Genomic DNA, 27,483 nt, shown 5'->3' on the forward strand with positions numbered 1-27,483 from the left:
CCTTGATTGACGTTTTGTTGTTCTGACCCCATGATTGACTTTGTTGTGCCGATCCCCTGATTGACGTTTTTGTTGTTCTGACCCCATGAGACTTTGTTGTTCAGATCTTTGATTGACGTTTTTGTTGTTCTGATCCCATGATTGACTTTGTTGTTCATGATCCCTTGATTGACTTTTTGTTGTTGTTCCGATCCCTTGACTGACTTGGTTGTTGTTCTGTTGTTCTGATCCCTTGATTGACTTGGTTGTTGTTCTGTTGTTCTGATCCCTTGATTGACTTGGTTGTTGTTCTGTTGTTCTGATCCCTTGATTGACTTGGTTGTTGTTCTGTTGTTCTGATCCCTTGATTGACTTGGTTGTTGTTCTGTTGTTCTGATCCCTTGATTGACTTTGCTGTTGTTCCAATCCCTTGATTGACTTGGTTGTTGTTCCGATCCCTTGATTGACTTTGCTGTTGTTCTGTTGTTCTGATCCCTTGATTGACTTTGCTGTTGTTCCAATCCCTTGATTGACTTGGTTGTTGTTCCGATCCCTTGATTGACTTGGTTGTTGTTCTGTTGTTCTGATCCCTTGATTGACTTTGCTGTTGTTCCAATCCCTTGATTGACTTGGTTTGTTGTTCGATCCCTTGATTGACTTTGCTGTTGTTCCAATCCCTTGATTGGATGTTGGTTGTTGTTCCGATCCCTTGATTGACTTTGTTGTTGTTCTGTTGTTCTGATCCCTTGATTGACTTTGCTGTTGTTCCAATCCCTTGATTGACTTGGTTGTTGTTCCGATCCCTTGATTGACTTTGCTGTTGTTCCAATCCCTTGATTGACTTGGTTGTTGTTCCAATCCCTTGATTGACTTGGTTGTTGTTCCGATCCCTTGATTGACTTGGTTGTTGTTCCAATCCCTTGATTGACTTGGTTGTTGTACCGATCCCTTGATTGACTTGGTTGTTGTTCTGTTGTTCTGATCCCTTGATTGACTTTGCTGTTGTTCCGATCCCTTGATTGACTTGGTTGTTGTTCTGTTGTTCCGATCCCTTGATTGACTTGGTTGTTGTTCTGTTGTTCTGATCCCTTGATTGACTTGGTTGTTGTTCTGTTGTTCTGATCCCTTGATTGACTTTGCTGTTGTTCCAATCCCTTGATTGACTTGGTTGTTGTTCCGATCCCTTGATTGACTTGGTTGTTGTTCTGTTGTTCTGATCCCTTGATTGACTTTGCTGTTGTTCCAATCCCTTGATTGACTTGGTTGTTGTTCTGATCCCTTGATTGACTTTACCTTTGTGTTGTTCTGTTGTTCTGATCCCTTGATTGACTTTGCTGTTGTTCCAATCCCTGGATTGACTTGGTTGTTGTTCTGTTGTTCTGATCCCTTGATTGACTTTGCTGTTGTTCTGATCCCTTGATTGACTTGGTTGTTGTTCCGATCCCTTGATTGACTTGGTTGTTGTTCTGTTGTTCTGATCCCTTGATTGACTTTGCTGTTGTTCCGATCCCTTGATTGACTTGGTTGTTGTTCTGTTGTTCCGATCCCTTGATTGACTTGGTTGTTGTTCTGTTGTTCTGATCCCTTTGATTGACTTTGCTGTTGTTCCAATCCCTTTGACTTGGCTGACTTTGTTGTTCCCTCCCTTGATTGACTTGGTTGTTGCTCCTGTTGTTCTGACCCTTGATTGACTTTGCTGTTGTTCCAACTCCCTTAGATTGACTCTTGGTTGTTGTTCCATCCATTGATTGACTTGGTTGTTGTTCTGCTGTTCTGATCCTTGATTGACTTTTGCTGTTGTTCCAACTCTTGATTGACTCTGGTTGTTGTTCCATCCCTTGGATTGACTTGGTTGTTGTTCTGTTGTTCTGATCCCTTGAGTTGACTTTGCTGCTGCTGTTCCAACTCCTGATTGGACTGATGCTGTTCTGTTGGTTCAATCCCTGATTGGACTTGGTTGTTGTGTTCTGTTGTTCTGATCCCCTGATTGACTTGGGTTGTTGTTCTGTTGTTCTGATCCCTGATTGACTTTGCTGCTGTTCCAACTCCCTTGATTGACTTGGCTGTTGTTCCATCCCTTGATTGACTTGGCTGTTGTTCTGTTGTTCTGATCCCTGATTGACTTTGCTGTTGTTCCAATCCCCGACTGACTCTGGGTTGTTGTTCATCCCTTGATTGACTTGGTTGTTGTTCTGCTGTTCTGATCCCCTCGATTGACTTTTGTGTTGCTGTTCCAATCCCTTGATTGACTGGTTGTTGTTCTGCTTGTTCTGATCCCTTGATTGACTTTGCTGTTGTTCCGATCCCTTGATTGACTTGGTGGTTGCTGTTCTGATCCCTTGACTGGACTTGGGTTGTTGTTCTGTTGTTCTGATCCCTGATTGACTCTGCTGCTGTTCTGATCCCTGATGACTCTTGGGTTGTTGTTCTTGTTCTGTTCCGTTCGATCCCTGATTGACTCTGGTTGTTGTTCTGTTGTTCTGATCCATCCCTGGATTGACTTTTGCTGCTGTTCCAATCCCTTGATTGACTTGGTTGTTGTTCCGCCAGTTGGCTTATCCCTGGATTGACTTGGTTGTTGTTCTGTTGTTCTGATCCTTGATTGACTTTGCTGCTGTTCCAATCCCTTGATTGACTCTGGGCTGCTGTTCCGATCCCTGACTGACTTGACAGGTTGCTGTTCTGCTGTTCTGATCCCTGATTGACTTTGCTGTTGTTCCAACCCCTTGATTGGACGCTGTTGTTCCGATCCCTGATTGACTTTGTTGTTCTGTTGTTCTGATCCCTTGATTGACTTTTGCTGTTGTTCCAATCCCTTGATTGACTTGGTTGTTGTTCCATCCCTTGGATTGACTTGGTTGTTGTTCTGTTGTTCTGATCCCTGATTGACTTGGTTGTTGTTCCAATCCCTGATTGACTTTGTTGTTGTTCATTGTTCCTCATCCCTGATTGACTTTGCTGTTGTTCCATCCCTTGATTGACTTTGCTGTTCTGTTCTTTGCTGTTGTTCCCATCCCTGATTGACTTCTGGTTTGTTGTTCTGTTGTTCTGATCCCTTGATTGACTTTTGCTGCTGTTCCAATCCCTGATTGACTTGGCCAAGTTGTTCCAACTCATTGATTGACTTGGATTGCTGTTCCAATGTTCTGATCCATGATTGACTTTTGCTGTTCCAATCCTTGATTGACTTTGTTGCTGATCCAATCCCTGATTGACTTGGTTGTTGTTCTGTTGTTCTTGATCCAGCCCTTGACTTTGCTGTTGTTCCAATCCCTTGATTGACTTGGCTGTTGTTCTGATCCCTGGATTGACTTTGTTCAAGCTGTTCCAATCCTTGATTGGGACTTTGGTTGTTCTGATCCCTTGATTGACTTTTGCTGTTGTTCCAAATCCATCCCTTGACTGGACTTTGCTGTTGTGACAATCCCTGATTGACTTGGTTGTTGTTCTGCTGTTCTTGATCCCTTGATTGACTCTTTGCTGTTGTTCCAATCCCTTGAAGCGGACTGACTTCTGTTGCTGTCTCTGATCCCTGATTGACTTGGTTGTTGTTCCAATCCCTTGATTGACTTGGTTGTTTGACTGATCCTTGATTGACTTGGTTGTTCGTATCTCCCTTGATTGACTTTGGTTGTTGTTCTGATCCCATCCCTTGACTTGGACTTGATCCATGTTGTTCTGTTGTTCTTGATCCCTTGATTGACTTGGCTTTGCTGCTGTTCCAATCCATGACTGACTTGGTTGTTGTTCCAATCCCTTGATTGACTTGGTTGCTGTTCTGTTGTTCCGATCCCTGATTGGACTTGGTTGTTGTTCTGTTGTTCTGATCCCTGATTGACTTGGTTGTTGTTCTGTTGTTCTGATCCCTTGATTGACTTTGCTGTTGTTCCAACTCTCAGATTGACTTTGGTTGCTGTTCGATCCCTGATTGACTTTGCTGTTGTTCTGTTGTTCTGATCCCTTGATTGACTTTGCTGCTGTTCCAATCCCTGATTGACTTTGGGTTGTTGTTCCGATCCCTTGAGTTGACTTGGTTGTTGTTCTGTTGTTCTGATCCCTGATTGACTTTTGCTGTTGTTCCAATCCCTTGATTGACTTGGTTGTTGTTCCATCCCTGATTGACTTTGCTGTTGTTCCAATCCCTGATTGGACTTGGTTGTTGTTCCAATCCCTGATTGACTTGGTTGTTGTTCTGTTGTTCTGATCCCTTGATTGACTTTGCTGTTGTTCCAATCCCTGATTGACTTGGCTGTTATTGTTCGATCCCTTGATTGACTTTGCTGTTGTTCCAATCCCTTGATTGACTTGGTTGTTGTTCCATCCCTTGATTGACTTGGTTGTTGTTCCGATCCCTTGATTGGGACTTTGGCTGTTGTTCCAATCCCTGATTGACTTGGTTTGTTGTACCATCCCTTGATTGACTTGGTTGTTGTTCTGTTGTTCTGATCCCTGATTGACTTTGCTGTTGTTCCGGACTCCCTGATTGACTTGGTTGTTGTTCTGTTGTTCCGATCCCTTGATTGACTTGGTTGTTGTTCTGTTGTTCTGATCCCTTGATTGACTTGGTTGTTGTTCTGTTGTTCTGATCCCTTGATTGACTTTGCTGTTGTTCCAATCCCTTGATTGACTTGGTTGTTGTTCCGATCCCTTGATTGACTTGGTTGTTGTTCTGTTGTTCTGATCCCTTGATTGACTTTGCTGTTGTTCCAATCCCTTGATTGACTTGGTTGTTGTTCCGATCCCTTGATTGACTTGGTTGTTGTTCTGTTGTTCTGATCCCTTGATTGACTTTGCTGTTGTTCCAATCCCTTGATTGACTTGGTTGTTGTTCTGTTGTTCTGATCCCTTGATTGACTTTGCTGTTGTTCTGATCCCTTGATTGACTTGGTTGTTGTTCCGATCCCTTGATTGACTTGGTTGTTGTTCTGTTGTTCTGATCCCTTGATTGACTTTGCTGCTGTTCCATCCCTGATTGACTTGGCTGTTGTTCTGTTGTTCCATCCCTGACTGGACTTGCTGTTGTTCTGTTGTTCTGATCCCTTGATTGACTTTTTGCTGCTGTTCCAATCCCTTGATTGACTTGGTTGTTGTTCCGATCCCTTGATTGACTTGGTTGTTGTTCTGTTGTTCTGATCCCTGATTGACTCTTTGCTGTTGTTCCAATCCCTTGATTGACTTGGTTGTTGTTCCGATCCCTTGATTGACTTGGTTGTTGTTCTGTTGTTCTGATCCCTTGATTGACTTTGCTGTTGTTCCAATCCCTTGATTGACTTGGTTGTTGTTCCGATCCCTTGATTGACTTGGTTGTTGTTCTGTTGTTCTGATCCCTTGATTGACTTTTGGCTGTTGTTCCAATCCCTTGATTGACTTGGTTGTTGTTCCGATCCCTTGATTGACTTGGTTGTTGTTCTGTTGTTCTGATCCCTGATTGACTTTTGCTGTTGTTCCAATCCCTTGATTGACTTGGCTGTTGTTCATCCCTGACTGACCTTTGTTGTTCTGTTGTTCTGATCCCTTGATTGACTTTGCTGTTGTTCCGATCCCTTGATTGACTTGGTTGTTGTTCCAATCCCTTGATTGACTTTGTTGTTGTTCCAATCCCTTGATTGACTTGGTTGTTGTTCCAATCCCTTGATTGACTTTGCTGTTGTTCCAATCCCTTGATTGACTTGGTTGTTGTTCTGTTGTTCTGATCCCTTGATTGACTTTGCTGTTGTTCCAATCCCTTGATTGACTTGGTTGTTGTTCCAATCCCTTGATTGACTTTGTTGTTGTTCCAATCCCTTGATTGACTTGGTTGTTGTTCCAATCCCTTGATTGACTTTGCTGTTGTTCCAATCCCTTGATTGACTTGGTTGTTGTTCTGTTGTTCTGATCCCTTGATTGACTTTGCTGTTGTTCCAATCCCTTTATTGACTTGGTTGTTGTTCCGATCCCTTGATTGACTTGGTTGTTGTTCCAATCCCTTGATTGACTTGGTTGTTCCGATCCCTTGACTGACTTTGCTGTTGTTCCAATCCCTTGATTGACTTTGCTGTTGTTCCAATCCCTTGATTGACTTGGTTGTTGTTCTGTTGTTCTGATCCCTTGATTGACTTTGCTGTTGTTCCAATCCCTTGATTGACTTGGTTGTTGTTCCGATCCCTTGATTGACTTGGTTGTTGTTCCAATCCCTTGATTGACTTGGTTGTTCCGATCTTTGATTGACTTGGTTGTTGTACCGATCCCTTGATTGACTTGGTTGTTGTTCTGTTGTTCCGATCCCTTGATTGACTTGGTTGTTGTTCTGTTGTTCTGATCCCTTGATTGACTTTGCTGTTGTTCCAATCCCTTGATTGACTTGGTTGTTGTTCCGATCCCTTGATTGACTTGGTTGTTGTTCTGTTGTTCTGATCCCTTGATTGACTTTGCTGTTGTTCCAATCCCTTGATTGACTTGGTTGTTGTTCTGTTGTTCTGATCCCTTGATTGACTTTGCTGTTGTTCCAATCCCTTGATTGACTTGGTTGTTGTTCTGTTGTTCTGATCCCTTGATTGACTTTGCTGTTGTTCCAATCCCTTGATTGACTTGGTTGTTGTTCCGATCCCTTGATTGACTTGGTTGTTGTTCTGTTGTTCTGATCCCTTGATTGACTTTGCTGTTGTTCCAATCCCTTGATTGACTTGGTTGTTGTTCTGTTGTTCTGATCCCTTGATTGACTTTGCTGTTGTTCCAATCCCTTGATTGACTTGGTTGTTGTTCTGTTGTTCTGATCCCTTGATTGACTTTGCTGTTGTTCCAATCCCTTGATTGACTTGGTTGTTGTTCCGATCCCTTGATTGACTTGGTTGTTGTTCTGTTGTTCTGATCCCTTGATTGACTTGGTTGTTGTTCCGATCCCTTGATTGACTTGGTTGTTGTTCTGTTGTTCTGATCCCTTGATTGACTTTGCTGTTGTTCCGATCCCTTGATTGACTTGGTTGTTGTTCCGATCCCTTGACTGCTTTGGTTGTTGTTCCGATCTTTGATTGACTTGGTTGTTGTACCGATCTCTTAATTGACTTGGTTGTTGTTGTGCAGCTGCTGCCGAAGCACAGTCCGGCCACCATCCTCAATACAGTGCAGCGCAAGAAGAACAAGGAGAAGAAGAACCGAGAGATCAAAGAGCCTGAGAAACCAGGACAGGAGAGCATCCGCAAAAACAGGGAGAACTTTACCAGGTGATTTCATGGCTGGATGAGGATTCCTAGTAGACTTGTTCTCAGACCATATTGTGAAGTTTTGGGCAAAATTGGCGAAATATCATATTGCTTCAAGTGAATAACCAAGAGATAATGAAAATGTGAAGTTTGTGATAAGACCTTAATAGACAACATGATTTCTAATTTTGGTTGCATTTCTTTTTTGTTACATTTCAAGATTATCACATTTTATTGTCTTGTACAGGCATGACCTGATATCCCAGATAGCATTCGGACGTTATTGCGTTGGCAATGGTTTGCCAACATTATAGCGTTGGGCCAACGTCCGAATACTATCTGGGATGTTGTTCCATGATCATAAAATCGTCACTGAAACAGTGTTTTCCTTTCCTTCTCACATCCAGTGATACAACTGAAATATACAAGGCTAAATCCAACTCACCTATGTGTCCTTGGTTTTTGAGAATCAGACTGATCTGGTCACCAAGTCTAGGTGTTACAGAGTTGCCACCCTTGACATGTCACTATCCATGCAGTCAATAGATGGTTCTAAGCCCTGATTCTCTCTTATCCTGATCCATGGTTTGAGATCAACAGTGATCAACATCATGAGCATCGATCTACGTAATTGGGATACAATGACCTGTGTCAACCAAGTCAGCGAGCCTGACCATCCGATCCTATATGTTGCCTCTTACGACAAGCCTGGGTTGCTGAAGGCCAATTTTAACCCAGATACCTCTTAAAGCAGTGCAGTAATGATCGTAGCCTGAAGAATTTGCTATAGTGTCTGTTCGACAATTCATATCCTGTTTGAACTCCTCAGAATGGACAAGCTCCACATGGCACTGACGGAACTGTGCTTCGCCCTCAACTACTGCAACATCATCACTGTGTGGGAACACGGCTTCGTGCCCAGAGAGTTCTTCCTTCAGCATCTAGAGACGAGATTCAACAAGTAAGTATAGACAAATGTTTAATAAGAATAAGTGTGATATGAGTCACTCTAGAATCCCAGTCTGTCTAGGCACCCAATGGGATGTGTCAAGATCCCAACACATTGAGGAATTGGTGATCACAGTATCTGACCTTATCCATCCACCCTAGATCCTTTCTATCAGGCCAGAACGATGCACCTTCTTTCAGCAGAGTAGAACAACGCTCGCTCGCTCACTCACTCACTCACTCACTCACTCACTCACTCACTCACTCACTCACTCACTCACTCACTCACTCACTCACTCACTCACTCACTCACTCACTCACTCACTCACTCACTCTCACTCACTCACTCACTCACTCACTCACTCACTCACTCACTCACACTCACTCACTCTCACTACAAACCTGTGCTGACAGACAAGCAAGTGGGTCCAATTTTATTTTATTGTGGACAAGTTAACAAGCAACAAAGTTCTGTGATTCTTGACGGATTTAAGTAGTCCGTAGCTGTGAAAGACACTAAGACATACTGGGAATGATATGAAGAGGCTCAGATACTTTTAGCAAAAACTGTTCATGTTAAATGTCGACAGTCCGCTGCAGTGAGTTTTAATATGCATAGTGTGTCTATGCACGTCTGATGTTTTGCAAACATAGTTGTGTTTGTCAAGAATAGATGATATTAAACAGACACATTGTGATAGTATTAAACACTGTTCGATACAGGTGTAATTAAACAGGTAATCTCTTCACGGATGAGTATAATGTATGTTAATCTCCTCAATCTCTGTAACCTTCAGAGCTCTTGTTGGGATGATGATGTACAACCCAGAGACCAGTGAGATCGCCAAGCCCTCGGAGCTCCTGAACGGCGTGAGAGCCTACATGAACGTACTCCAGAGTATAGAGAACTATGGTGAGGGAAGATACACACAGAAACAAACCTGTAGTACATGAAAACCCGAAAGAGAAAGCACTTGTCTTTCAGTTTTGAAATTTAGCCTTTGCATCTGATCATAAATGCCCTATGTCCCTGTTCCTGAAAGTATTCAGAGTGTTACAGTGATTGTACCTGTCATACATGATTTTCTTACAATCTGTTCTAATACGGCACTTTCATGGTGCGAGTGTTCAGGATCCGTGATTGGTTGCAATCAGATTTAGTTGTGCAATCAGCGACGTTGTTTCAAAAGTGATCATTCGCAAGGCCTCGGTAATTTCCGTATGCTTCGGGAAAACTAGAACCTATTCACTCGCGCGATGCGCAAACGTTTCTTCTAGACAGAACTCAGTCATGTAATGGCGGATCAATGGCGTCTCCATCGCCCTCGTTGACAACGGACAAGCTAGCCATTAAATGTCTTGTGTGTCACATCAACACAAATCCCCGGCAGAGGAGGGATATTTGTGGCCCCACATTTGCTTGTATTAATCAAGTTGGCTCTAAGTCGGTGTAACACGTGTTCTGATTGGATAGAAAGAAGGGAGATAATTTGTGTTGCAATTTTGGGCCGCTAGGGGATTTTACGAGAACCGGAAAATATGGACGTATTAGAGGTTCGTAGGAAGATATGTCAAGTAACCTCGGTGGGAAGAGAATGCTTAGTGCTAAGATAGCTTTGTTTATTATTTAGCTGTGCTATGTTGTTCATGTGGCCTACTGGGGCAGTGGGCTAGCCCAGTGGTCAGTCTAAGTAAACTTAGGCTCAGTTTTATTCATTACACTGCTATACTGAGTCTAACAAACCCTAGTTGAAGGTCGTGTCAGCTAACCTTTGAGTGACCTATGACCATCCAATCAAACATGAGACGAATGAACGGATTTAACCAATCAGACAACGACTACTTGTTAGGGTTCAGCGGGACTTACAAAATGGTCTTTGGATTATCTCTTCTCTGGTCGTTGACAATGATCTATCAACAAATGAAAATCAGCATAAAACACAGATATTTGACCTGCAGTATATACACTTAAGGGTCTCTATTGACATGGTTACTATTAGCTTATTTTTCTGCAAGATGACATCCTTGAATAGTGACAAAAACGCTATTTTCATCATATTATGTTTACTCATTACGTCCTCCATGTGTATCACTCGGAAGCGATTGTGTGGAAAATAGCATTTGTAATCGCTCAGTTTTTTGAGGTAAAGGTTCAAACGGTATGTGCGATTATTATATGACTGGTAGATTTCCGTCCTTCTGATTGGCCCACTTGGTCACATGACAGCTTTGACGCTAAGCGATGTCAACCTCGCCACGTCGCGAGAGGTTTATATAACAATCCAAGCACCTCCCGTGGCTAAAAATAGATTGGGTTATTCCAGCCAGGAACTCCGCACTGTGTGCGTCACGCTAGATGAGGAACAGATAGGCATCGCTTCGTCACTGTGTCTGTGTTGGTTTAGAATTGGTGACGACACAACACGACTGTGTCAGAAGAGGAAATAAATCGTCATTCAATATAACAATTATTGAGTTCAGTTCGGTTGATCCAATGATTTATTCGCCTCGGTGAATATCACATGTCCAAGTTCGATGCCTTGGTGAACATCACATGTCCAAGGTCGATAAATCATTGGATCAACCTCACTAGAAGTCAATAATTGTATAATGTTAACTTTCGCGATTTGGTAAGCTGTGTTCTGACTGGTCAGTCCAAAAGGTTAGCTGACGTGACCTTCTACTAGGGTTGTTAGACTCAGTATATAGCAGTGTAACTTAGACTGGCCCAGTGGTTAAAGCGCGCTCACTCATCACACTGAAGACCCAAGTTTGATTCCCCAAATGGGTACAATGTGTGAAGCACATTTCTGCTTTCCCCTGCCCTGATTTTGGTGGAATATTGCTAAAAGCGGCATAAAACTAAACTCACTCACTCGACATGAAATTACTGTGTTGAACTCACTGACTGACTGATGTCGGGGCAGTGGGGTAGCCTAGTGGTTAAAGCGTTGGCTCGTCACGCCGAAGACCCGGGTTCGATTCCCCACATGGGTACAATGTGTGAAGTCCATTTCTGGTGTCCCCCGCCGTGATGTTGCTGGAATATTGCTAAAAGCGGCGTAAAACCCAAACTCAGTCAGTCAGTCAGACTGAATGATGTCATTTCAGTTCATATCGATATTGCCCGAGTCTTCAACAACGTCCTCCCCCAGCAAACACAAGCCACCGACAGCACCGGAGAGAAGACTGTCACATCCAACTATACAAACTGGTAAAATCTGTCACAGTTTATGACTTTGTACAGTGCTTGAAAACACCGTCCTGTATATCTCTCTTTGTGTTTGCAGCTCAGTATTTGAATTTAAGAAGGAAAAAAAATGTAAGAATAATGTAGTGTTATGTTTAACGATTTCAGTTGTGTCTAGATTTAAATACCATAGAATTAGATTTTAAGCACACTATATTTTCAGATATTATATGAGTCTTATTCAAAGTAGTCTTAGACCAAATTAAGTTTAATCCAAAACTTTCAGAACTGTGAGACATTTCATTTCATTGCTTTAATAAACCCTTTCAAGGCAACTGTTGACGAATGAGATTCCCAGAGATGTTAACCATTACAGTTTGACATAATTGTTATAACAGGGACACAGCCCAACATATTAAACATATAATACGAAACATGGATACAGCAACAAGGTTTCTTTTACTAAAGGCATACATGACCTTCCAGGCGATAGGTACTTGGAGATAGTAAAAATGTCATAGATTTAAATCTAAGATTTAATATACTTGCCTTATATGCAGTTATGTAATTGTAGTGATATATGTCATAACCTCTTTGAGAGGCATGTAGAAGTTAGAGCAGTAAAGAAGGTTAGCAGTGTGGGGATGAGCAACTTCTTTATTACAGTGAGAGCAGAAGCTTCAGTGTAACGCTGTGATATATATCATCTTTCTGTGCAGGTACCTGGAGGTGCTCCTGCGTCGTGTGACGGTCAACATCGGTCAGATTGTCTACTCCCCCAGCCAGAAGGCATTCGTTAGCGTTTCCTCAGACGGAGGTGCGCCCTTTGCTGCGGAGGAATACGCTGATCTAACAGGTACAGGAACATTTTGAAAGATCTGGGTTAGAATTGATCTTTTGCAACCAATGCTTGTTAAGGGTGACTGAGAGGATCGGATGGTCAGCCTTGGTTGACACATGTCGTTGTATCCCAGTGGCATAGATCAGTGTTCATGATGTCGATCACTGGATTGTATGGTGCAGACTGTATCACCAACAGCTGAAATATTGGTAGTGCTAAACAGTAAACTAAGAAACAAAGCATAGATCAATGTTCATGAGGTCAGTCATGGGATTGTCGTATTGTTGGAATATTGTCGAGTGTGGCATAATAAATAAATAAAAGTATCACTGTATCAGACAACAGGCTCCAGACAGGTCTGCTCATGCAGAGAAGTCGGTCTAGATGAGATTTGTCCAGGGATTGGTCTCACCATGCAATTGGTGCCACCAGATTCATTAAACAAGGTTTTATGCAATGTCCAAATGTGCATCCAGTATGCACAAATGTAGAGAATGCACACAGAGAAAAAATTCTCTGCATTCAGAGGGATGCACAATATTATTCATTGTACCCACAAAACATGTATGACTTTGCTAAGTTGTTTGTTGTTTCTTAAAGAGCAGCTACGTGCATCATTTCATCCACCAGTTCAAATGATCAATGATTCATTCTAGACTCTAAAGAAATTAAATCAATCATTAAATCAAAATATGCAGTTCCCCACACCTTTACTTCACACGACCCTCATATTGCCTGCCAGGACCCTTAAAACTAATAGTAATGGAGGTCCCCAGTCCCCAATATTCCAGCCCCATGTTTGTTAGTTGAGGTAAAATCCTGTTCATCATCTTATACACATTTGTGATTATTATGTGACTTTATATTTCAGAGCTGCGAGCGCTGGCGGAACTGATTGGTCCATACGGGATGAAGTACATGGGGGAGAGACTGATGCTCAACATCGCCAGCCAGGTGGACGAACTCAAGGTAACACCTAATATGGCACTGACTGTCCACTGGATAATACCTCCTTCATCTTGTATACCACCCAATGGGGATACTTATGCCTCTTAGAGTGCTGTTGGGAACAAGCTCATTGGTGTATTAACCAGTTGGTGATGCTTCTCTTCCTTCATCTTGTATACCACCCAATGGGGATACCTATGCCTCTTAGAGTGCTGTTGGGAACAAGCTCATTGGTGTATTAACCAGTTGGTGATGCTTCTCTTCCTTCATCTTGTATACCACCCAATGGGGATACCTATGCCTCTTAGAGTGCTGTTGGGAACAAGCTCATTGGTGTATTAACCAGTTGGTGATGCTTTTCTTCCTTCATCTTGTATACCACCCAATGGGGATACCTATGCCTCTTAGAGTGCTGTTGGGAACAAGCTCATTGGTGTATTAACCAGTTGGTGATGCTTCTTCCCTTCATCTTGTATACCACACAAATGGGGATACCTATGCCTCTTAGAGCTGTTGGGAACAAGCTCATTGGTGTATTAACCAGTTGGTGATGCTTCACTTCCTTCATCTTGTATACCACACAATGGGGATACCTATGCCTCTTAGAGCTGTTGGGGAACAAGCTCATTGGTGTATTAACCAGTTGGTGATGCTTCTCTTCCTTCATCTTGTATACCACACAATGGGGATACCTATGCCTCTTAGAGCGCTGTTGGGAACAAGCTCATTGGTGTATTAACCAGTTGGTGATGCTTCACTTCCTTCATCTTGTATACCACACAATGGGGATACCTATGCCTCTTAGAGCTTGTTGGGAACAAGCTCATTGGTGTATTAACCAGTTGGTGATGCTTCTCTTCCTTCATCTTGTATACCACACAATGGGATACCTATGCCTCTTAGGCTTGTTGGGAACAAGCTCATTGGTGTATTAACCAGTTGGTGATGCTTCACTTCCTTCATCTTGTATACCACACAATGGGGATACCTATGCCTCTTAGAGCGCTGTTGGGAACAAGCTCATTGGTGTATTAACCAGTTGGTGATGCTTCTCTTCCTTCATCTTGTATACCACACAATGGGGATACCTATGCCTCTTAGAGCGCTGTTGGGAACAAGCTCATTGGTGTATTAACCAGTTGGTGATACTTCTCTTCCTTCATCTTGTATACCACACAATGGGGATATCTATGCCTCTTAGAGTGCTGTTGGGAACAAGCTCATTGGTGTATTAACCAGTTGGTGATGCTTCTCTTCCTTCATCTTGTATACCACACAATGGGGATACCTATGCCTCTTAGAGCGCTGTTGGGAACAAGCTCATTGGTGTATTAACCAGTTGGTGATGCTTCTCTTCCTTCATCTTGTATACAACACAGTGGAGATATCTATGCGTCTTGCTTGTGAGCATAATGGGAATCCAAATTCATTAATATATAGTAACCAGTTGGTGATGCTTTATACATCTTCTGTACCACTCTGTGTGAAAAGATATACCTCAAGCTTGTGAGGAAAGCAGACAAAAATAGTGCCAAGCTTCATGGCCATTTTAACCCACTGTGATACTTTCCTTTTGTGGGGGGTCGGTGGGGTAGCCTGATGGTTAAAGCGTTCGCTCGTCACGCCGAAGACCCGGGTTCGATTCCCCACATGGGTACAATGTGTGAAGCTCATTTCTGGTGTCCCCCGCCATGATATTGCTAGAATATTGCTAAAAGCGGCGTAAAACCATACTCACTCACTCACTCCTTTTGTGGGGTAGTGGTCAAAGCGTTCGCTCGTCATGCTGAAGACCCGGGTTCAATTCCCAACATGGGTACGATGTGTGAAGCCCATTTCTGGTGTCCCCCACTGTGATATTGCTGGAATATTGCTAGAAGTGGCGTAAAACCCAACTCACTCACTCACTGTTCTGGTTGTTCCTTGTCCTCTGTCAATAGATAACTGATTGAGTATTGTTTTACACTGCTTGTATCAATATTCCAGCAATGTCACTGTACAGACCCTGAAGAATGGGCTTCACACATTATGCCCACCTTTAGTAAATGTTGCTTTAGCCTGTTGTTGAACTATATGGTGACGAGACTTTATTTTGTTTACTACCCGTAAAAATTTGGGTTAGAATTTGTCTTCAGCAATCCATGTTTGTTGTAAGAGGCGATGAACAGGATCAGGTTGTCAGGCCCGCTGACTTTGTTGACACGTGTCATCGTATCCCAATTGCATAGATCAATGCTTATGCTGTTGATCACGGGATTGTCTGGTCCAGACTCGATTATTTACAGACCGCCGCCATATAGCTGGAATATTGCTGAGTGTGGCGTTAAACAACCAACCAACTATTTTGTGTTAACATTGAATTGTTCCCCTTGCCCCATGTTGCAGAAACTTGTAATTATCAACAAGGATGTGCTGAACAAGCTCCGGACCAGCTTTGATAATCCTGATACGATGAGAGAACTGTCCCGGAAGCTACAAAGTAAGTCTTAGACCTGCGATCTTGTAACATTCCAATATGGATACCCCTATGCACCTCCAGTGTAAATAAGCACTTGTGATGAATATGTTTATCTAGTAATATAAACTGATATATTTGTACACTGAATATAGCATTCGTAACTACTCGTCCCTTTCCGTAACCTGAAAGTAGACTCGTACCCCTCTCATAGCCATGTCCGGGAGAAATATTCCCCAAGCCAATCAAAATGCGGGTATGTAGAGAAGAAATTAGGTAAAAATAGTTAGCTGAAATAAGCTTCATTTCGGCTTGCATAATTTTTTCCCAGACACTTCAAGTATATTTTAATTATTGCATAGTCCTCCTGAGTTTCCTGAAGTTTTATAGCCAGGATATATTACCATTATTGCGTAGGAAAGTATTTAAGCATGTTAAACATACCCTTTGAGGTAATTTCCTTGGCGTGGATGCCATGTTTGTTTTCCAAGTAAACTAGAGTTACATGCCCTTGAAAATAGTTTGGCGACTAGACTCTTTCTCTCTGTGCTTTTGCCCTCAGACAGAGTCAAGTTCAGTAAAATGGCTCGGGAGGGGTACGAGTCTTCTTTCAGGTTACGGAAAGGGACGAGTAGTTACGATTGTGAATGTAGTTGTGGCATACAGAGTTACATCCCTTTATGTGAAAAACTGCTTCCAGTTTGTGTCATTGACTCTATAGGCAGTTCACAGATTCAGATCGGTGAACAATAATAAATTGAACATTGGCCTTTTCTTTCTGAGCTACTCTGGAAAATACCAGTTTTCCCTGACCACTTGATGCAATAAGTTTTTTGACAACAAAAGAAAAACATCCTGTTTTTGCTTCTTGTATTCGATCATGAATGATCAGAATTAATCCCCGGTTTGCTGAACGCTGTATATAGGTCTCTGATGGAACTCCAACTTCATGATCTTGATACTGGCTTAATTGCTGCACAGGGCTACAGATTGTCCCATCATGTTTTCTTAACTGATTCCAACATCCAAATCTGCAGCACAGTCCATATGCTCCAACAAAAGACATGCTGTGATTCTCTTGCCAAGACACTTGCCTTCAAACAGAAGTGTATATATTCAACAAAGTACATGCTTTGACTCAAATCCCAAGACACTTGACTTCTTTATAAAGAATGTACAGCTTTAAAGATATTAAGCATTTGCTTGTCGATTTGGAAACTAGACCAGTAAATATTTTTGATCTACTAACTCTCTTGTTGAATCCAATCTGATAATTACATAAAAAGTTGTTTTAAGTTGTTTGAAAGTATGTGTTTTAGGAAGAAAATTATGGTGCAAATTTTGAGATTATGTTTCATGTACACTGCATCAGTGTTGCTAAAGTAGTATGTTATAAATAAAACATCCATGAGGAAAAGACAATTGAACAGCCTCAAGCTTTCTGTAGCAGCAGGTCAGTATCAAAATCATTTCTAGGGAGCAGGACAGAGACACAGATACCGCAGTTATTATAAACGTGCAACATATATACAGGGTGTCACGTGTATTCTGTGTTGAAGATTTTGATGTACGGTCACAAATGTGTGCAAGTCATGTTCTGAGTAGACAGCCAGTCAGTGAACAGGGCAGTCTGTATGTTGCCATGGTGACAGCTGCAGGTGCTCACAGTGTACTGATGAGCATGATTGACAGATTTGTAATATACATGGGGGTCACAATATGTTTAAGTCATGATACTAATATAATAATGCAATCTGTTTTCTCATATTTTCGGATCAATACACAATAAGCACAAGGCAAAATATTTTTAAAATGTCATTTTTTTTAAATTACAAAAAGTATTGATGGTATTAGATTCAACCGAAATGCAAACAAACATCTTTGAAATAAGCATAAGTTGAGATACATTATTTCTTCTTTTTGTTTCACTTTTCAAAACAGTCCTCCCTTCACAATCAGTGATGGGTCCATAAAAGAGACGATGAGCAATATACTGGGAGTCTAGACCATCACAAATGAATATTTGGCCTGCAGTTAATCTCTGTAAAAATTCCCAACAGAAATTAAAAATTTATAAATTCATTTGAATGAAACATGTCGGAGGAAGAATTCAGCGTTGTGTTTTGCTTTAAGTTTATATCTATTTACACTAATGTCTAAAGTCAGGGTATGTAGAGATAACCTGTATTTCACTGTTGACACAACCAATATAAAAACACGTCTTAATTCATGGTTGAATGCAGTTGTAAAATACAGTGTTAAAATACATCGAAGATAAGAATATAAAACATTTTTTTCAATTTGCCATGTCAAATGGTTGTTATAATACACACTTGAAAATGATACATCACACACTGTGTTGTAATGATGAATATTTTGATGAATCCTCATGTAACCATGACAACGTGTAACGTTAGACGTCAAGTTGACCTGTAGAGCTGTTCCACTTTCAGGACATAATGCTGGTAATTACACCCTACTGCCTGAAGATACACGTGGTTTTCCTCTCTGTATCCATCTTCATGTAAACTGCCACCTTCCGCAACATGGAGCACAGGGGGCACCTGTCTTTCAATGTTACTACATTTGAAATAAATTGTCTCATTAACAATCTGGGCATTTACAGAACTAAATTCATCAACATGATTCAAAAGCCAGTATTTAATATTATTTCTGTAATTAAGATACAGAAATATTTTCAAATATACTCAACCGAAAAAAGATAAGGACCATCCCAATTTTTTCAGTATAAAAGTATTTAATAGTTTATGTTATGATCCAATTAATGCTTAAAAATTAAATATTGGGGGTGGTTATAACATTATTTGTTGAGTATATATGTTTATGAAACAGTCAGACATTGTTTATCAGGGCACTTGCATTTTCTCAAACATTGTCCAGATAAATAGTTTCTGAACTTTAACTCTCAATTTTCTGATAAAAAAATTTACCCAATATTTATTTTACCAAATGTTGTTTTCAAAACTGGCATTGTTCTAAAAGAATTTAGACAAATTTTTAATGATCTAAAAATAGACATGTAGAAGAAAAGATTCTGAGAGGGAAGCCACATGCTTACCCCCACAAATTAACGAATTTACTGATGACGAGGTGTGTTAGAAGTAACATCTGTAGATGACTGTGTTGTCAGTGACTGATGTGTGACTTGCCTTTCTTGCATCATGTAGAGACCAAGCCCGTATCAAGTAAGGCTGTGTCATTAATATGTCCTCTGTTGCTTCACTGGCAGTGATGAACGTAATAGTAAACACATTCCTACCCACTTCGCGATAGGTGAACATTGGGAGACATTACTGTAGGACAAGCTGGGTTTGTTATGAAAGAAGCAGTCTGTGCCCAAACCCTTCCAGTCCACAAGCCCCAACTTGAATCTTAGCATCAATTTCGGTACATTTTAATCTTATCATATGTCATTCATTTGCAAATTTAACTTGACTGAACAGAATTTTACTTGACTTGGGCTACAGACAAGTGGTTTGAGTGAAAGACAGACAAGAAATTACGTAGGGTTTATCTAAAGTAAAAGAGTTTTGTCTGTCTCATTGCATATTTTTGTCAAGGACTACTTTGTGATTTCTTATTTGTAACACCCAATCGGAGGTATCTCATTTCAATTTTAAGATATTCTTATATAATCATACAATGTTCTTTAGGTTAATATTTCATTCAGAGGAGGGGTGCATGCACCCTCCTGAAAGTTTGTTAAATGACCATTGAAACTTCGGGTGAAAATGAAGTGAGCACCCTCCCTTTTCTCAATAGTGCACCCCTTTCAAAGCGCTGTATCCGCCCTGAACATTACAACATGACCCAATAGCGCCGATTAATCATCTGATGTTTGTTTATTTCATTTGTGTCAATGACGTCTGACCCTGAGGATCGTAGTTAATGTCCCAGTTTCCTGATTCAGCTAGAATACTATTTGAAAACAAAACCTTCTCTCCCCCAAAACATGTTTAATAAACCCAATGAAAGTAATACAAAGCACTGCCACTGAAGCTTGCATTATTTTGTCAGTTTTGTCCAATTTGTAGTCATGACAACAGAAAGGTTGTTCAGTCACACCAAGAGGCAGGACGTGCTCATCAGTCTCTCTCTCGGGAGAAACTGGTGAAGACTTGAGCATGTTGACTGCCTCAGCTGTAGTGACTGGTCAACTCGGAGAGAAGCAAACAAATAGCATCATGTTTGGATTAAATCTGTCAGTAATGGAAGCTCACTTTCAATAATATTGGATTATTTGGTCATTTGAAAATCAGTGTTTATGTTTTCTAAATTTGATATTTCAAATGTGTTTTGAATTTACCACAACTTTCATGTCTTCTCTCTTTCCTACCTTTTTCTTTGTTATGTTTTCTACACTCTTGTGTTTGTGTATGTGTCCTCTGTTATCTTGATATAAGCCCTGAGCTAATAATTAGGGTAAATAATTATAGGCTAAAAATGGAGATGATAAGAATGCAGGCCAAATTGCTTGCTACCTTTTCATTCAAAGTTCTATTCAAGGACATTCAGTCCAGAACCCAATTCCAAGTCAGTTTACCGATGGTATTTGTTTTGGTCCAGCTCTGTGATGCAGGATTGTCTCCCTTAGCCTTCACAGGATCCTGACTTGATCAGTTATAGACCAGCATCATATATCTGGACTGTTAACAAGTATGACATAAAACAACCAATGAATTAACGATTCTCTATGAGATTCAAACGTTTTGTTGTCAAATGGGACCATGGTATCTTTCCATAATATACTGAGGGAAACAAATAAGGGAACACCACTTCATTGCAGTTTTCCTTTATTTAGTATCAGATTTTCACCCACAGAAACCTGGAGAAGAATAAAGGAACACTTGTACTTTCTTGTGTTGCCTTATTTGTTTCTGTCAGTATATAATGGAGATATAGTGAGTGTGTCCACTACATACTGTGGGCTTATATCCGAGATTATATCTGGCTCTGTCTAGTCTCTCATTGTCTGTATTTGTTCAGTCTGTATAGTCGACTTTGATTATGACAAATTTATGTCTCACCAACTCTTTTATCTCCATTAGATTAGACCTGTTATTACAGTGAAACCTTATTAATCTGGACAAAACAATTCCCAGTCTCATTGCAGAGATAGATCTCGACCTGTTCTCATGTCAATATTATTGCTGTGTAATGAGACTGCATATTTCTTATTCATGCAATTTAATTATGATTAATGTGAGGTCTTACTGGAGGTGCCTAGTATTTCACTGACAATATGAAAAATAAGCTTACTTTTACTTTTTTGTATTGAGGGCATTTTACTGGAGAAAACAGGAGCTGCCAAAATCATGATTTTCTGCAATTCATTAAAAAGAATATATGCATTTTTTCTTAAACTGACTGACAAGGGCACTTCATTTGGAATCCAAGACAAACATCTGCATCGTTCTTGAATAACAAATATAAATTACATAATATTTCCCTTGTGACTGATATTAACCATCCAAACTGTTTAGTAGTATGGTGTATAGAGGATCTGGGTTAATGAGGTTTCACTGTGAGCAGGTTAATGGCATGTGAGACACATAGAACAGCAAAGCTATTATAAAGCTCCTTAGACTGGTGTTATAGTCTGTAGTGACTTGCTACATCAAAAATAATGGCACTCTCCGTGTTCACCCTATTGTCTCATCTATTTCTTGTCTTTTCCTCATTTTGTATTCTTTTTCAACTCTTTCCTTCTTTCCTATCACATCTCTTAAAATCCAACTCACATAAAATCTCACTTCTCACTCACCCGACAATTCTCTCATCTCTCACCCAACTTCTCACTCACTATCTTAGTCACTCTTCACCAACCTCACTCATTCACTCACTCACTCTGTCGATTCATTCTTCCTTTATTTCTCTAAATTTCATTTTCTCTCTTCTTTCCTTGTGTCATCCTTGTTTGAAAATTTGCCCCGAAACTTACAAGAATTTATAAATCCCGCCGACCAAGACCCCACGTTTGTTTGCTTCCATGATTCTGCTGTTGTCTTCTATATCTTCATCTCCATCACATCACATTTTGCTTTCTCCGTTAGCGTCACATAAGAACGCCTCGAGTGGTAAGTCCAACTGGTTACGGCAGCAACAAGCCGTTTGTCATTTGTTTGGTGATTTTGATTTTTCGCCGGCAAACCATCCTTCCTGCCTTGTTTATAATGTGCATATTTAAGTTTTCCTTTATTTTCTGTTTGGTATTGTATGTTATCTCATTGAGGGGCCATTGTCAGAACCACCAGGGTTAGATAGCAGGGGTGGAAATAACTTTAAACTTGCTAGTGTACTCTGGTACAGTGGCACATGTAAAATCACTTGCCCTGATAATTTTTCCACTATACCGTCCATTTTCTTGTTGAATTTTAAAATAAACAACATAATTAATATTGGAAAGTCAACTGGACACCGGTACAGTGTGATATACAAATTTGCTTGCCCGACAGAAAAAACCACTGGACTCGGGCGTCAGGCAATGGGTTATTTCCACCCCTGGATAGTACCATTTCCAAGAGCCAAATATTCTTGTGGGAATCCTTTAGCGTTAAGTGTGTGTTCTGTAAATGTAAAACAGCCAGAAACAGGTTGTAGTAATTCAAGTGATCGGTCTTTCTTACTTTCATATATCTGGTTAAACATACTATCATAAAATATCTTCATCTTTTAAAATATAGGAATGTACAGGCAGCTCAAACAGGTGGCCCCAAAACCAAGAATTTAGATAAGAAAATTATATCTAGAGATGGTCGGGTATTTCTCAGCATTCTGACGGTTCCTGTGTCAGTGTGTGTGTGTGTAAGCACAGTTCGTCTTAACAGTTAAATATGCACATTGATAAGTATTCTCTCCCACACATAGAAAGCAGGAAGACCTGGTGATAGCATGATGCTTCTCAGCTGTTCAAAATGAATTCTTTCTTTTGTTGTTAGTCCCAGAATATTTATTAGGAATGCCATTTTTGTTACAAGCATGGCTATAGAATATTATTTTGAATATTTATTCATTTCCTTTTCTTGTATTTTTGTAGCATTGAATAACATTTTCATGACTCGCCCTATAATCGCCCAACAATATTCGCTGTTTTCTTTCAGATCGCATCAGTAACAAGTAGTTAGTGATCTGAAATTTTATTATGATTATTATTATGAAGAGACAATTATCGGTAGTATATACAATGTTCAATCACGTCATCGACAACTTGGGGTGTGGCTGAGATATGCCTGTCCTATTCCCTAACTCACTGAACACGTCATAGACAACTGGGGTGTGGCTGAGATATGCCTGTCCTATTCCCTAACTCACTGAACACGTCATAGACAACTGGGGTGTGGCTGAGATATGCCTGTCCTATTCCCTAACTTCACTGAACACGTCATAGACAACTGGGGTGTGGCTGAGATATGCCTGTCCTATTCCCTAACTCACTGAACACGTCATAGACAACTGGGGTGTGGCTGAGATATGCCTGTCCTATTCCCTAACTCACTGAACACGCCATAGACAACTGGGGTGTGGCTGAGATATGCCTGTCCTGTCCTATTCCCTAACTTCACTGAACACGTCATAGACAACTGGGGTGTGGCTGAGATATGCCTGTCCTATTCCCTAACTCACTGAACACATCATAGACAACTGGGGTGTGGCTGAGATATGCCTGTCCTATTCCCTAACTCACTGAACACGCCATAGACAACTGGGGTGTGGCTGAGATATGCCTGTCCTATTCCCTAACTCACTGAACACGTCATAGACAACTGGGGTGTGGCTGAGATATGCCTGTCCTATTCCCTAACTCACTGAACACGTCATAGACAACTGGGGTGTGGCTGAGATATGCCTGTCCTATTCCCTAACTCACTGAACACGTCATAGACAACTGGGGTGTGGCTGAGATATGCCTGTCCTATTCCCTAACTCACTGAACACGTCATAGACAACTGGGGTGTGGCTGAGATATGCCTGTCCTATTCCCTAACTTCACTGAACACGTCATAGACAACTGGGGTGTGGCTGAGATATGCCTGTCCTATTCCGTAACTCACTGAACACGTCATAGACAACTGGGGTGTGGCTGAGATATGCCTGTCCTATTCCGTAACTTCACTGAACACAGTGGGTCTTTCTTTAGAAAATACTGATCAATGATATAGTGAGAGGGGATTATTTTTATAAAATATTTAATTGATGTATTTTTTATCAAAACCATTTGTAATTGGTAATATTTTAACTGTATATGTATCTGTCAGTGCTGTATATATGTGATTGAGATAACTTGTTTGCTGATAGTGAGTCATGAACAAGTGTTTATATTTGTGTCGTAAAATAATTAGAAAAGGAATATTCTATTTTCGCATGTTTGACTGTTGTAATAATATGATGTTTAACTTATTAAACCTCATCTTGAAATTGTGCTACATCCCTCATGACTAATGTAAACCATTTGCATGAACTTCTGTTGTCCATTCATGTCAGTGCCATGTCTGTCCTTGACATTGACACTAGTTACATATTTAATTGCATGTGACATTTTCCTTGGATAAAAAAGTATTCTTAACTTATTTTAAAGGGTTATGATAAATATTAATGTGATAGAAAATTGTTTCCTTCAAATTAATTCGAAGTTGTTTCAAAATGAAACATCCAAATGAGACCTTCCTTTTTAATGTCAGTATAAACATACACTATATATATCAAATTGTCTTCTCTATGAATTACAGTTAATTGTCTGTATGTTATATCAAACTGATTTTAAACCAATGTCAATTTTTAAGGTGCCTGGACTTTCTTGGTGCTAGGTAGTTGTCCTGCCAATAGCATATTTTCAAAAAATGTTTGTGTGAAGGGTGTATTTCATGACTACTGTGTTTCCTCAGATGTGGACATTGTGCTGATGCGGATGACCATGGTTGGAGTGCTGTTGGCCTTCAGGGGACTGGCACAGGAAGCTCTCAGAGACGTAAGTCAGCACTCTAACCCTTGAAGATCCGGGTTAGAACTGATCTTCAGTAACCTGTTCTTGTCGTAAGAGGCGACTAACTGGATTGGGTGGTCAGGCTCACTGACTTGGATTGGCAGACTCATGCCATTGATCACTGAATTGTCTGGTCCAGATTCCATTATTTACAGACCGCTGCCATGTAGTTGTAATATTGCTGAGTGTGGCGTTAAACTAAACCCACTCACTCACTCACTCACTCACTCACCTTAAAGATGGGAATGGGTTCAAGATGGGTTGGAATTTGTCTTCAGCAACTGTTGCATGGAATGGTGTATGTAATGTGAATATGAAACTATACTACAGTATGAAACAAATTATTTTTATAATGACTAACTGTAACACTATACTACAGTGCTCCATGAGTTGAGCTGTAACACTATACTACAGTGCTCCGTGTGCCATGAGTTGAGCTGTAACACTATACTACAGTGCTCTATGTACCATGAGTTACCACCAGTTCAGTTTCCATACTCTTTGTGTATGGGATCAAAATGTACAAACTGAGAGGTCTGTATAAATGGTGGTATATCGTTGCAACTCTAACAGTAAGATGCAGCTTCTTTGAGTGGCATTTAGAAGTTGGAGCAATAAGGAAGGATAACATCACTTGTTTGATAACAGATTTAGATCCATATATTGTTGTCCTAAAAAGATGTAATCATGTAGGTTAAAGGTTTTAAATTTAGATTTCCATTGAACTGTGAATATACACTGAATATTCACTGAATTGTTATATAACTATAGGAACTATTATTAAAATTTCTTGATACAAATTAGTTTAGTATTGCTGATGTAGAGTTAAGCACACTCACTCACTCACTCACTCACTCACTCACTCACACTCACTCACTCACTCACTCACTGTTGTATATTTGTCTGCAGGTATTGGGAGATAGGATCCCCTTCCTGATGGGCTCGGTGAAAGATCTCCACCATTACGTACCCAACACAAAGGATGCCATGGTAAGTGATGCATCTCGCTCTCTCCTGTCGCCATTGCCTGGAGTTATTAAAACACTTTATCAGATTTATTTGGGGCAATTTATTTCGACTCCCTGTCACCTGATTTAACTATGGCTATTATGACGACTGTCATTTTACGTTCATAGTTTCAGTTTCGTTACTCCTTGTCTGGAATAGTGTATGATGGTTATGTTCGATGAGAAAAGTCTGAAAGTAGGATATAAATCAATTTTTGTGGCTTTCGTCAGTGCAGTGTAAGGAATAAGAAATAAGTAACACCATGGAAATAAGAAGGCAGTATGTTGTCAAGTTTGCATTAAAACTTCACAAATGATAGTAGCGGTAATAAATCATAAACTTGTGAGGTGAGGTGAAATTGGGTTTTACATCGTACTTGAGAATATTTCGCTCATATGACGACGTGCATGCGTGTGTATGTGTATGTGCGGCTGCTTGTACTAGCCCAGACTGAAGCTGGTTTTATAGTGCTAGCCCACTGAGATACCATGCCGCAGTGAAGCATGAATACCCCACTCAGACACATTATACTGACTCCGAGCCGACCAGTCCTTGTTGTACCCATTAATGCCGAGCTCCAGGCAGGGACCAACAAGTACCATATTTTAACATCTTTTGGTATGAAGCGGTCGGGGATCGAACCCATGACCTTCCGCTCTCCGGGCGGACGCTCTAACCACTACACCACGGAGGCGGTCCTTAAACTTGTGAAGACAACTAATCATGTTAAGAAGTATTTACAATAAGAGAAGTAATAATATAGACTGAAAGGCTTTAGAGACTTCAGATCAAACAGTTGTGTGTCCTGTAAACCAAATCTCATTTAAACCATCTTAGTTCTTGCTATGGCCAGGCGATGGGGTAGCCTAGTGGTTAAAGCATCGGCTCATCATGCCGAAGACACGGGTTCGATTCCCAACATTGGTACAATGTGTGAAGCCCATTTCTGGTGTACCCCGCTGTGATATTGCTGGAATATTGCTAACAGCAGTATAAAACCCAACTCACTCACTCACTCACTCCTGCTAAGGCAACACAAAGATCTAATGACATCCCATTACCGGTCACTGCCGTCCACCCTTTTTCAAATTTTGTTAACCAATGAAATGATGTGAAGTCAGCATTAATCAATAATTAAGCAGCTTTCAGCTGTATTAGTGACAGAATGGCCACTTCCATTCCAGTGGTACCGAGCACGAACATCTGATTTTATTGATATTGACAATAAACCATGTGTGAAGGCAGAAAATCAGAAGTCTTGATTCATGTACTCCTCAAAAACTCTCATTTGATAAATAAGGAAATGGTTAGAGTTCTTGAATAGTTCTAATTCACTTAACCAACTGCCTTTTTTTCAAGTTTCAAGGCCAAACCCACAAAAACATTCCTGATCTTATTTTTCTTCAATAGCAAATAAAAAATGTTGGAAAATATATATCGTAGTAAATTGTATTACCAACCTTTAAAAGCTTGTTCTGAAAATAATGAAACCCCACCCTCCCCCATTTGAACAGCTCTTGTATTTCCCCGCCATAGAGTTATCTCCCTTGTCCCAGTAGCATCAGGGCCTAGATTTTCGAAGCTCTCTTAGCGCTAAGATAGTCGTAAGTGCCATACATTAACATTAACTTACGACTATCTTAGCGATAAGAGAGCTTCGAAAATCTAGGCCCAGTAGTCTCTCTCATCCCCTCGCTCCCCCAGCTAGTCGTAATCCTAGATTTTTGAATATTTGCGAGAGGTATATTGCTAATGTTTAATTCCTTGCTGCAGCCTGCCTCTTTGAAAATCCAGGTTTGTTCAAATCCTACTGAGTGTTTTGGAGTGTGACGTTGGTTTTAGAATTCTTTCACTCTTTCGTTATCCTCATTGCTCAACCACTGTGCAACATTGTTTTACGTACTTCACTTTATTCTGGTCGGATTTCGTGTTCCG

General features: G+C 40.6%; 1 protein-coding gene across 1 annotated transcript in view; it reads left to right on the forward strand.

Moving 5' to 3' along the window:
- Positions 1–27,483, forward strand: part of LOC124261608 (membrane-associated protein Hem-like) — a 42,929-nt gene that overhangs the window by 4,117 nt on the left and 11,329 nt on the right. The window contains exons 2-12 of the mRNA XM_046695947.1: positions 7,039–7,178; positions 7,987–8,118; positions 8,903–9,018; positions 11,217–11,319; positions 12,015–12,151; positions 13,008–13,105; positions 15,470–15,563; positions 21,614–21,637; positions 24,443–24,525; positions 25,450–25,530; positions 27,322–27,342. Of these exons, the coding sequence (XP_046551903.1) occupies positions 7,039–7,178; positions 7,987–8,118; positions 8,903–9,018; positions 11,217–11,319; positions 12,015–12,151; positions 13,008–13,105; positions 15,470–15,563; positions 21,614–21,637; positions 24,443–24,525; positions 25,450–25,530; positions 27,322–27,342 (1,029 nt within the window). The remainder of the gene's footprint in view (positions 1–7,038; positions 7,179–7,986; positions 8,119–8,902; positions 9,019–11,216; positions 11,320–12,014; positions 12,152–13,007; positions 13,106–15,469; positions 15,564–21,613; positions 21,638–24,442; positions 24,526–25,449; positions 25,531–27,321; positions 27,343–27,483) is intronic.

This window comes from Haliotis rubra, unplaced genomic scaffold (assembly GCF_003918875.1).
Source record: "Haliotis rubra isolate DU_JTF1 unplaced genomic scaffold, ASM391887v1 Scf800, whole genome shotgun sequence".
Taxonomy (NCBI): domain Eukaryota; kingdom Metazoa; phylum Mollusca; class Gastropoda; order Lepetellida; family Haliotidae; genus Haliotis; species Haliotis rubra.